The 12,810-nt window shown below is 43.2% G+C and overlaps 1 protein-coding gene across 3 annotated transcripts in view; it reads right to left on the reverse strand.

The window, feature by feature from the left end:
* Positions 1-6,975: 6,975 nt before the first annotated feature.
* PLEKHG4B (pleckstrin homology and RhoGEF domain containing G4B) overlaps positions 6,976-12,810 on the reverse strand; it is a 177,485-nt gene continuing 171,650 nt past the window's right edge. For all 3 annotated transcript variants that reach the window (XM_084857575.1, XM_084857574.1, XM_084857572.1), the window contains one exon: positions 6,976-8,972. In XM_084857575.1, the coding sequence (XP_084713701.1) occupies positions 8,946-8,972 (27 nt within the window). In that variant the 3' untranslated portion in view covers positions 6,976-8,945. The remainder of the gene's footprint in view (positions 8,973-12,810) is intronic.

The raw sequence follows: 12,810 nt of genomic DNA on the forward strand, positions 1-12,810 counted from the left end.
CTGCTGTGGCTTGCTGCTCTTTCTTCTCCCTCCCTCTATTCTATTAACTTTGATTTTATGAAATTCATGGGCATAAAGCAAGGATGGGGAAGCATCCAGCCTGGCAGCTTTTTCCCTTGGCCCTGCCCCTCTGGCATGGAGGGGAAAGCGCTTCTCTGACCAGCTGGTGACTGCAGATAAGATCCTTGCAGAGGGGGTGGGGGCAGGGGAAGAAGCTGCTCAGTGATTCAGCCCTGCTTCCTTCTGAGCTTTGTCCGGTCTGTCCTGTGTGCTTCTGAGTAGAAATGCTATTTGCTGCTGAGTGATTCAATCCTCCTCCTGAGCCTTGTCCTGCAGAGTTTGTCCTGTTCTGCTTAGACATGCAGAGGTTTGTCCTGCTTGCTTCTGAGTAGACATGCCACCTACTATAAATTGGTAACAATGGAAATTAAACTGTGATTCTATAATATACCTCGACTTCAGCAAAGCTTTCGACAAAGTGCCCCATGATATCCTGATGAGCAAACTAGCTCAAAGTGGGCTAGATGAAACAACGATCCGGTGGATCCACAGTTGGCTACAGAATCGGACTCAAAGAGTGCTTATCAGTGGGACCTTCTCAAACTGGGGAGAGGTAACGAGCGGGGTACCACGGCTCCGTCCTGGGCCCAGTGCTCTTCAACATTTTTATTCATGACTTGGAGGAAGAGGTGCAGGGAATGCTGATCGATTTGCAGATGACACAAAATTGGGCGGGATAGCTAATACTTTGGAAGACAGAAACAAAATTCAAAGTGATCTGGATAGACTGGAGTGCTGGGCAGAAAACAACAGAATTACATTTAATAGGGATCAATGCCAAGTTCTGCACCTAGGAAAAAGAAACCAAATGCACAGTTACAAGATTGGGGATACTTGGCTCAGCCACATTACAAGTGAGAAGGATCTTGGAATTGTTGTAGATCACAAGCTGAATATGAGCCAACAATGTGATGTGGCTGCAAAAAAAGGCAAATGTTGTTTTGGGCTGCATTAATAGAAGCATACCTTCCAAATCCCAGGAAGTACTAGTCCCCCTCTACTCAGCACTGGTTGGGCCTCATCTGGAGTACTGTGTCCAGTTCTGGGCACCGCACTTTAAGAAGGATGCAGACAAGCTGGAGAGGGTTCAGAGGAGGCAACAAAGATGATCAGGGGACTGGAAACAAAGCCCTACGAGGAGAGAATGAAAGAACTGGGCATGTTTAGCCTTGGGAAGAGATGACTGAGGGGAGATAGGATAGCGCTCTTCAAGAGAGGAAGGCCAGGATCTCTTCTCGATCATCCCAGAGTTCAGGTCACGGAATAATGGGCTCAAGTTACAGGAAGCCAGATTCCAGCTGAACATCAGGAAAAACTTCCTGACTGTCAGAGCAAAACAACAATGGAACCAATTACCTAGGGAGGCGGTGGGCTCTCCCACACTGGAGGCGTTCAAGATGAGGCTGGACAGCTATCTGTCAGGGATGCTCTGACTTGGATTCCTGCATTGAGCAGGGGGTTGGACTCGATGGCCTTGTAGGCCCCTTCCAACCCTACTATTCTATGATTCTAAAGGGAGGGTTGGGTTTTTCAGCCCCACCCACTTTGCCTGTGGCCCCACCCACCACGGGAATACAGCTCCCCAAAGCTCTGGCCCTCGGGCCAAACCCCTGACCTAAGGCACACTTGCACCTAGCAGTGAGGAATACAGTGATGCCTCAAACTGCTGTCCAGGTGCCCAGCTCCTCTGCTCATCTATCTGCTCTCTCCATGCAGTAGCTAAGCTCTGAACCTTTAATGCTCTTTGGTGTGCCAGCACAGCAGCCAGCCTCTGCTGCAGGGCCTGGCAATGGTGCTTCTCAGTGGGCTGCCCGCCTGGCTGTCTCTGCCTGCGTGCCTCTTGTGCTGCAGCGCAAGCGGGGTTTGGTGATTGTCATTCCACTCATGCATCTGACCCTTGCATGTATGCTGCCTTCTCACTCTGCTTGCAGCTAACTCCCCCTACCTCTCCCCGACTGCTGCTCTTTCTCTAGTCTGAACGTCTTTGCTGTTTTTTCAGTACAATAACTCAACTCTTATCCTTTGCTGCCCCAGCATGGTACCCTGAAGTTATACTGTGCCTCTCTGATCAAGGATTGCTGCAATATACGTTCGATGTCAGGCAGAACTAGGAGGATATAGTGGCAGGTGCTACCTTGGAAAATGCTTGCTAGATGTTCAGGGCCTTTTGCCTCTGGCACTGCATACCCCACATCTTCTCATCCACCTCTGTCCTATTGCACTTTCCATGACAAGTGCCAACTGAGCAGCCAAAAAAAAACTTGAATTGTTTTCATTCACCGTAATTCCCTAGCCCCTGTATGTATTGCTCTGAAATATTTGCAGGTTACTTGCCTATCAACACCACTACGATGTATGCCATTTTCATAAAAATTGCCCCCAAATCAGACCAAGCCGGAGGAGGGGGAGAGAAAGGAAGTGTATCACTCCCCCCTCCCCAATGTTAAGTCTCCTAGTCCACAAAACCCACTGCACACAACTTTCTGAAATATTGCAGGTGTCTTATCTCTGTGATGTATGCCATTTTCATCATGATTGCCCACAAAAAAATAGGGAGATGAACGCATCCATTTTGGACGCTCCTGGACTCTAAAGGTTGCTCTTGCACCTGTTCATCTGAAACCAGGCTGGCTGCATCCCTTGAGAATTGACAACTGTGCCTGCAAATATAAACCAATTCTACCAATTAAAAATAAATTTAAATATGAAATTTAAAAGTGCCTGGAACAAAAACCCTGTATCTAGTTGTCTAATATTTGGCAGATTTCATCCCCTCAGAAGACGATACCATATCTGAAAATGTCATCTAATTCTAATTCAAAAAAAGAAAGTCCTAGCCAATTGTTGATCTCCTAAATCAATGGGAACTACAAAGCTTCAGCTTTCCAAATCTGGCCCAGAGTCAAATTAGGCAGCATCCAAATTGGTCCATGTAGAATCGGGGTGGTGTTTTTGTTTGTTTGTTTGACAAATTGGCAAATTGGGTTCCAAACTGAGACTTGTGTTTCACAAGATTGTGGGTGAGACAGGTGTTCTGTGGTTGTTCTTAATTGTGGACATGTGGTGGCACTGTTGCTTCATTTTTACATATCTAGATTTTTCAATGTTAATTGTTTCCAGGCTGATTTTTAAACTATATTTTACAAAGAAGAAGGGGTGGGTGGGAAAAGAACCGTATAATCACAGGATAATCAACAGAATATTTAAATGTCAGCAGAGAGATTTCAAATAATACTTTAGGCCACAAGAGAGATGAAAACTTTATCAGGTAAGTACATCTGTCAAAACTAATTCATGGCTTTTAATAAAAGTCACATGAAATGAAAATATGGAATCTGTGTGAGACCATTGGACATGCATTTGTTGTGCTAAGTTGTCCATCAAACCATTTCCATAATAGCTGGTACCATCCTTGTAAGTGTAGGCAGCTGGGTTGCTTCCCAACAGCTACGTTTTTTCATTTTAGCTGCTTGAAGACGTCACAAAAACTTTGTATGCAGTGCTCCCCAAGTCATCTTTAAAATGTTCAACAGGGTGAATATTGCACCAGCTGCCATTAAGCAATGCACTCATTTCATTTCATTTATTATATTTCTATACCACCCCATAGCCAAAGCTCTCTGAGCGGTTCACAAAAATTAAAAACCATTAAAAGACATTATATAAAATATAAAAAGCATTCACAGACTGACATAAAACAAATAACACACAACAACAACAGCAACATATATCTAAAACAGTTTAAAACAATCAGCCAGACACAATCAAGAGACTCATTATACACTGCCAATGCCTGAGAGCAGTTTTAACCTGGAGCCAAAAAGATGACAATGTTGACACCAGGTGGGCCTTGTCAGGCAAGTTATTCCATAAATGGGGAGCCACCACCAAAAAGGCCCTCTCCCTTGTTGCCACCCTCCGAGACTCCCTTGGGGGAGGCTCCCGGAGGAGGGCCTTAGATGTAGAGCCTAGTATATGTGTCGGTTCATGCCAGGAGAGATGTTCTGTCAGGTACTGTGGTCCCAAGCTGTGTGGGGCTTTATAGGTCAAAACCAGCACTTTGAATTGGGCTCAGAAGCATATAGGCAGCCAGTGCAAGCGGGCCAAAATTGATGTTTCTCCAAATACTTCTTCCAAATATTTTTTCACTGAGTTAAAGGGCCACCACATGTGGTTGAAACCGCTCACATTTCCCACACCCTCTCCAGCATTTAGGAGAAACACCTTTATTATCTTGATGTACATTTAGATTAGGAGTGCACAGCCTTTTTGGCCCCGAGGGCTGCATGATGTCTGCTAGGGTTCCAAGGGCTGTGCAAGCACACACATGCACACAGGGGTCACCGCTTTGTGGGGGTTGCTCAGGGAGAGAGGAGACGGCAGCCTCTTCCCGAACCCAGAGACCCCAACCCAGAGACCCTAACCCAATCGCTGCTATTAGCAGCAGTAAAGCAGTGATCTGAGCCGCCTCAGGGTCACTGAAGGAGGCAGCCCCGTGGCCCGATTGTTGCTTCACCATTAGCACAGCGCTGCCAGAGTTCTTTTAGGCTGTGGCAGTTTTCACAGTGGTGGCTGAGTGTGGGGAGTGGGTTGTGCACTCCTGGTTTAGAGGATATAGGTACCACCTTTGGGTAAATTTTAGGGCATTTTCTCTAAATCTGGCTGACAGAATCGTGAATTGCTGTTTCCTTCCGGCATGTTGTTTCCTAGTTGTTTTCACTCATTGTACTTTGCAAGTCTGTCTCACAGGCTGACTTTAATTCAGCTCATTTATTAGGCAGATTCTGGATTACAGAAATAATTATTTATTCAAATACCGGTAATGCGTGGGAACCTTGCTGTGTGCATGGAGGCAGAATGCCCTAGCTGGAACAGCATGAACCAATTTGTTTTGGGGTGATTCGAGCATTTTCAGTCAACCTCACAAGAACTGGCATGAAACTGGACAGATTTTTGCTTTCCCCCACTTTAAAACAGGTTTTTTTTGCAGATCAGCAAAAACACAATGTGCTAATACTGGTATTTAATGGGAATACTGGTGGATTTAATTTAGTCATCCACTCTTTCCATTCTAGCCATGGAGATTTCTGAATTTATTTTTCTTTTCATTTATGCATGGAATAAAATAATAAAGAAGTATGTATTATTGCTTATTATTTTATGCATGGTAGTAGGACGAAATGGGGGTGCATTTATTGTATGGGTTGACAGCTGTATTAGCTGTCTCGATTGACACATTATTTATTTATTTAAAATTATTTTTAGACCCCCTTAAAGAAATTTCATGTGATTGCTGAGCAAGGGTGAGTAATATGATGCTTTCTAGTGAAATGATGCAAACCTCAAAGAAGTCTCCAAGCAGATGTATTTTGGAACAAGCATGTAAATTACAAGGTATATTGTTTCATTGAAACAGTGATCATAGGGAATCATTTCCATATTGAAGCTATTAAGAATCCACTGGCTTTCTAAAATAGCAGCCCGAGTCTCTTGATGGTGAGTAGGATATTTAAACAATTCAGATTTCTCTCCATTTATCCAGAGTCTAGCTACTCTGACATGCTCCCCTAAGACTTTCAACCATTCTGAAATTGCCTGATAATGAAGATTGCTACATCGGCAAAAAGATGTTGTTATGCACTTCCCTCATTTAAAAATGCCCCCTGAAATATAGGGATTTGGATGCAGGATCTGCCTTCCATGGACAGAAAGGCTCTGCTCACAGAAGTTGCCTTCCCCTGATCTTTGAAGATTTGCCCCACACACCACAGCTCACCCCATTCAGCAGGGTCCCCTTGTGTAGCGTTTTCAAGGGGCTAGATAAGCTGCTGTGGGGAGGACGGGGTGGGAAGCTCTCTTTTTGCCAGCCCTGTTACAAGTGCCTAAATCTGGATGTAACCCAGGGTGATTTCTAATTATGTTAGCCAGAGTTCCAGTGCCAGTGCAAACAGGTAACAATGGGCAGCCCTGCTTCGTGTCCTTCAAGAGCTTTATGAAGGGAACGTTATAGGACTTTATTCCAACTGTGGGTATAAATTTGACTAACTGTAAGAAACTGATTCCCCCCACCCCTTTGTTTTCAATAGGATAAGACGATATGGTAATTCCACCATATCAAAAAACTTAGGGCTTCACCACACCAGGCCTTATATCCCGCAACTTACCGGGGCTTCTGCTTCCAGATTGTTTGTGGAATTAAGTTTGGCTCCTTACACAGGCTGACATGGGCTGTTTGTTTTTCTCGGCAAGTTCTATTTTCATTTTACAGCCACTAGGTGGCGCTGCTGTTATGGCACCATTACAGAATTATACAGCAAGTAAAGTGCTTCATAAGCCCTTCCTAGAGAAAAATCGTACTTTCCCCGCACTTTACAATGACAGGATAAAGGTCATAAACCACAGGAGGGGCCCTGAAGGTTGACAACATCATGTAAAGGACCTGCAAACTTCTGTGAGTAGCCAATCTTGATCCACGATATAAGCCCCATGTGGGGAAGCCCTTAGAAACATTTAGAGACACTATTTTACAAGAGAATTGTGTCTGATTCCTATGGTGCCTCATAACATGCGCTGAATGTGCTGTCTTCCTGGGATTAATCTGGTTTGGTCTTTTTTGTAGCTATGCACAATGTTACTGTGCTAGAATTTTGTAGCTGTGCACAATGTTTCCTGCTAGAATTGCTGTGAATAGCTTGGAGTCTTGCTTTAATGGCACAATTGGCCTGTGCAATCCCAGAAACAAAGAACCAAATAATCCCTGGTTTGGGGATAACAATGATCCCGGATTGCTTCCATGTTCCTGGGATCCCACTACAGAATAATACAGGGGTCTAACTTTGCCAATCCTGAATTTGCTAATAAAAAAAGTAATCTAAGCAATAGATAAAGTGTCATGAAGAAAACAAAATGCATACTAAAATAGCAAAGGACAAAACAAATGTTTCCTTTATTATTCCATCTTTAAAAGAGATCATACATGTAATGTTTGCTTAACAAAAATAAAAAAACAATGTAAGGAGTGTATTTTTAAAAATATTTAGTTCCACATAAATTCACAGTTCTCAAAGTAACTGGCACGTCTCCCTACGAAGGTGCAGACACTCTCTAAAACTGCAATCTGATGCACACTTTACCTGGGAGTCAGTCCCATTGAGTTCGGTGGGGCTTACGTAAGAGTAGACACACCTAGGATTGCACTGTACGGGAGGCTGATGGCCCACACTTTCTCCAAGCCCGGTTTGTGTGGCTCCTGATGTGGCTCACATCAGGTCTGTGTGGCTCACATGGTTTGTGTGGCTCACAGGGCAAGGGGGCAAACTCCCAGCTTCCTGGCCAGAGCTAGACAGACAGCTATGGGAAGGTCCGCACTAAGAAAAGCATTCTGAATTCTTTGATTATCTTGTTTTTACAAGTGGCAGTAGGAAGAAATGGGGGTGCATGAACTGAAGCGTACAATTCTGGGTCTATTTCCATAGCTACACAGGACAGGAATGAACTGTTCTACAGACTACTTATTAGCTTTCTCAATCAGCTCATGCTTCTGCTAGGCATGGGAAAAGGCAAGAAGCTATGAAATATTCCAACGCTGCTTAACCACTGGAAATCTTGTTCAGTCACCCCTCTGGCTTTCAAGTCATGAAAGTCTAGTCCTTCACATAGGACTAGAAATAATGAGTTGGATTCAGATTTAGGTATGTGCACCTGGGCTGGTGGAAGCAGGCTTTCCTGACCGCTTCTCACAGCAGCCCCCTGAAAATGGATCCCCAAAAATCAAGCAGAAGCACCTTCTGTGGGCAGAGCTGGAATCTACTTTTTTTTTTAAAACAAAGCTCGGATTCCATCACCACCACCACCACCACCCACATTAAGGGTTGGATCCAGGGCTTGCCTTCCCCAAGAGGAAGGGCTCTGCTTGCAGAACGTTCCTCCACCCAATTTTTGGGATCTCCCTCCTTGCCTCACACCATAGCTCACCCCATTCAGCAGGGTCTCCTGACTCTGTGTCGCATTTTCAGGGGTCTGGAGGGGCTGCAGTGGGAAGGTAGGAAGGGGAACTGCTAGTGCAGTTGATCCAGCTGAAATCTGAATCCAGCTCTCTATATTTACATAGACCCACAGCATACTCACAATGTTAAGATGTTCACTTCAGTAATGGTGTCCTTGGATTTGAAGTTTTTTGCAACTGACAGTCAATCAGGTTGGAAGCGTTTGGGTAGTTAGAACACTTGTGCTATTGTAGTTGTTGAAGCATTAAAAAATTCTGCTCCCAGTATAGGCATGTGCCTTGAACATGTTTGAGAGCCTCTGATGTAAATGGTTGCATACATTTATTTCGGTCCTTACCATCTAGAAATATTCCCATTGTCCAGCCTTCCCCAATTTGATGACCTCCAGATGTGTTGGATTAGAGCTCCTATCATTCCCAGCCAGCATGGTGATTAGCTGGGAATTATGGAAGTTGCAGTCCGACACATCTGGGGGGCATCAGTTTAGAGAAGGCTGCCATAGTCTAAACATATTTGCTTAATCAAGCACACTCACTTTTGCCTTGTAGGCCAACTGAAGTATGTGCTAGTAAGACATTTTGAAAAAGTCTGCCATAAAGAATTTCTAATGCAAGACAATAAAATAAATATTTACAAACATGGTTAGCATAGTTTGTACATTTTTTCATTTGTACACATAATGCTTTCTGCATTTACAGGATTTCCAAAAATATAGTAACATCTACATCTTAACAGCTATATATAAAAATTAGGGCCAAGGGGAAAAAACATTGCAAACTATATTTGTTACATAGAAATAAGGATACATTTCTTTCTTGGAAGAACAGAAGAATGTCACCCAGAACCAGTGCTGTAGGATGGTTCATGTTTCCATCGTCTTTATTCTGTACTCTGCACCAAATCAGCCTGGAGAATGACAAAGGTTTATCTTGTAATTCAGAAGTTAGCTTGACAGAATTTTGGAACAAATTTGCTTGTTAAAGAAGGCACAAAGGTTTCTTTCTAAAACTCAGAGTCCAAGAAGTTAGATGAGATTGCTCAGAGCACGGATACTTCCAGACGGAGGGCTCCTAGCGCTAGCAATCAAATGGGATTGTGCAGCGATTCTGTCTTCCTTAATGGATTTGTTTCTGGTAAGAAAAGAGATAGAAGCAGCAGCAGGAAAACATGGGAGGGCAACAAACTGCAGACGATATCATCTGGATTCCCTATAAAATTCTATGAAAGAGGCAGTGCAATAGCACAACATGGAAGCACCCACAATGAACTTGAAATAATCACCAATATTGCAATCAATGCTGCCTCTTTGGGATGGATTGGGGGTGGAGAAATAGCTTCTAAATTATTGTAATCTTAACTCTCAAAACAAAAGGCTCAATCCAGCCTGCCTGGTGTCAAGAAATTCACGTGTGTACAGTTGCTGTAGTGGATTGGGATGCTAATGGTGTGTACACTTGGCCCCAGGACTAATTTATGTCTGTAAAGGCCTCCACTCCCTATCCTTCATGCAAAGGTCTGGATTATGGTCAGTATTGTGGAAGTGTCATCTTTTAAAATTTATAATTCCTTGGAGACCTATATTATGGTAGAAATATGCTCTTGTTGGCCAAGTGGATTATGTCTTGGAAGTTTGGCTTGGGAGATCTCTATTCCTGTCCTGTTCACCCACAGCCTTTGCCAAGATGCTTCTCATCGGTAGAACAGGAGTAGCCGATGCACTCCCTCATAACACTGTTATGAGGATGAATGAGAGACAGATACATCATTTCCCTGATACAGACACTTACACATCTCCAGTGCAAGACAACGTGCCACGTGCTGGGGCTTGATTTCCAGGTACACGTTATACTAAGTGCTCTTAGAGCTGCATTCACTGGGCTGGATCCAGACTTAGACATACTTAGAGTAGACCCACTGAAATCAATGGGACTTAAGTTAGCCATAACTAACTTAAATTCTATTTATTTCAATGGCTCTACTCTAAGTACGTCTAAGTCTGGATCCAACCCAGGTAGACTTCTAGGCATAGTTGGAAATGCTATTGCTGACATACATAATATGCAATTAAGACCTTACTTTCTCCCATACCCCATCACAATCACAATGAAGACCAAGGGTACAATTCATCAGGAGGGTCTCCTTTGCAAGTCCATTGAGAATCACTACATCAGTTTTTGCAGGAGAATTTCTCATGGATTATGCCCTTTCCCCCAAAGGAGTATGACTTTTAAAATATATTATTGGATCAATATAATAATGTGGCCACCCAATGCTGTAACACTGCAAGGACACATGTAGAATCCTAGGGGGAAAAAACGTTTGTACGATGGAGAGAGATGGGTCATTTGCAGAAAAAGAGAGGGTGGGTGATAGGGGAAAATACCATTATAATAAAAGTTAATAATCAGTATCTTCCCCAATAATATTAGAACATGCAAATCAAGTTTTCAGAAATTCTCTCATGCTCCCATTTGATTGGTTATGGGTTGTTTTTTTCTAGCAAATTAAGATGGATCAGTTTAGCATAAAGCTGAGAAAAATCCACTTACTTGCTGAATGCATTGTCTGTCAAACCATGGTTGAGAGGCCTAATATATAAGAGGGTTTGCTCTGATAGAGAAGGGAGGGAAAGTTAATCAAAATCAGCATGACTTATTATTAAGAATAATCTGGATCCTGCTTACAGTTACAATCCAATTTCTTCACTTTTGTCTACTTTGTAATATTTCCATGGTATTTCCCTTACTCGCTAAATAGCATTGCCCTAGAATGTATAGAAAATTGACGATCAAACAGTTTAATTTGAGGCAAGAAAGATCTTACCCTTTAAGGTCATCTTTGCAAAGCTTTGCCAACATTTTAAAGAGAAATAATAAAAGACAGCCATCAGATATACACTTTATCCTCTTAAAGAGGAAATGCAAGAAACTGATGGCTCCATCTGAATACTGGAAGCTGAATACAGTGCCTGAGGATCAGTTCCAGTATTTGCCTCTCCATAAGGTGGAAAGTGATTGCCAGGAACATGTTTAATTAAAAAATTAATAAAGGCACACTATGCTGAAAATAATGTGAGATTGGCAGCCACACACAACAGGACCTTTTCCTTTGCCACCCCTCAGTTGTGGAATGACCTGCTGGTTGAACTGCGCCTGTTGACCTCTTTGAAGGTTTTTAAGCAGGCATTAAAGACGCTATTATTCTGGCAGGCCTTCCATTTTTAGAACTCTTGTTCCTTTTGCTGACTTTTGTATACTGTTTTTAAGCTGTGTTGTTTTACTGTCCGATTAAAAAAAAATAGTTCAAAGCTGTTTTCAGTTATATGTTGTTTGTATATACTGTCTGTATGGTTTTATGTAAATAGTTTTTAGACTTCGTATATTGTATTTTAATGTTTTAACTTTTGTAAACCGCCCAGAGAGCTTTGGCTATGGGGTGGTATAGAAATGTAATAAATGATGATGATGATGATGATGATAATAATATAATTAATAAGCAAAGATAATTGGGGGTGGGGACAACTAGTGTGATTGCCCCAACCAAAATTAAATACTTTTGAGTCTTATTTATTCCATGTGTTTGGCTTGCCTTTGAAACTCGATGAGACTCAGCACTTTACTTTGTTTTAATGCTGAACCGTGGAAAACCTGGCAACTGTAATCCAGCCCAAGTCAAAGGGGACAGAACTTCAGAGCTAAGGGGTGGTACCTGGCAGACTAGGGGGCAGAGCCTGATGTGGGCACAGGGTGGCACCTGGCCAGTCAGGGGAAGAGATTGTCTGTGTCTGGTGCCTCAGGGTGGAGAGTGAAGGACATCAGCAGCTGCGGGGTGGGGGAGTAAATGGCAGAACCTCTCAACCCAAGCAAGCACATAATAGAAAGTACTCTGCTGCTTTGATTCTGATTCCTCCCCCTGATATTTCCATGGAGATCTTGAGAACAAGCTAACTGAGACCTGGTCAAACTGTGAGACCATCAGCCCTGTGTTCTTGGATGGCCATTACCAGCCACGTGGTGCCTCAATGACTGGCTTGTACTACTTTCCATTGAAAGTGCAAGTAGAGCACGCCAGGGCTTTCGCTGCCTTGTCCCAGAACATAATGGGAGTCTTCCAACCCAATATGTAGTGCCTTGTAGGGCCTAATGGGAATTAGTGAGGGGGGCAGACAGACTTATATGCTTGACCTCGCACATTTCCAGCAACAGGATTTATTCTTTTGACTCCTTGGGAGGGAAGGGTGCTAAGGGAGAGGAAGAAATGGTTAAGCAGAGGAGGGCAGGAATCAGCCGCAGCACTGGTTACAAAAGTGCAAAGTATAACTTCATGAGCATTCAATATATGTAAAAAAAAAAGAGTGTGTGTGTGTATGCAGTTTCCAAACAATGTTTTGTGAAATCCCAAGGTTCTTGGAAATTTATCAATAAAAGCTTCATAATAATCGATTGACTTCCCTGAAAAATCTGTGATGGCCACCGCTACCAATCTTACCAAAAATCTTACCAATCTACAACTGCAGAATGCTATGTTCTAGGGCAAGGACTGCCATCACACGGCTCACAGCCCACATGTGCCCCCTGTTCTTTTTTGCGGCTCCTTCTGCCCACCCTGCTGCCGCCACATTTGCTGTGGCAGTGGTGGCAGCAAAAAACCTGCCCATTTGCCACTGGATTTAGTGGTGTGGCAGCAGCAAAAAAGGGTTAATTTAAAACAAAGTGTGCAGGGAGTGCACACCTTGTTTTCAAGC

The sequence above is a fragment of the Heloderma suspectum genome, chromosome 5, assembly GCF_057233095.1.
Source record: "Heloderma suspectum isolate Gila_16-S chromosome 5, 16-S_ref, whole genome shotgun sequence".
Lineage (NCBI taxonomy): Eukaryota > Metazoa > Chordata > Lepidosauria > Squamata > Helodermatidae > Heloderma > Heloderma suspectum.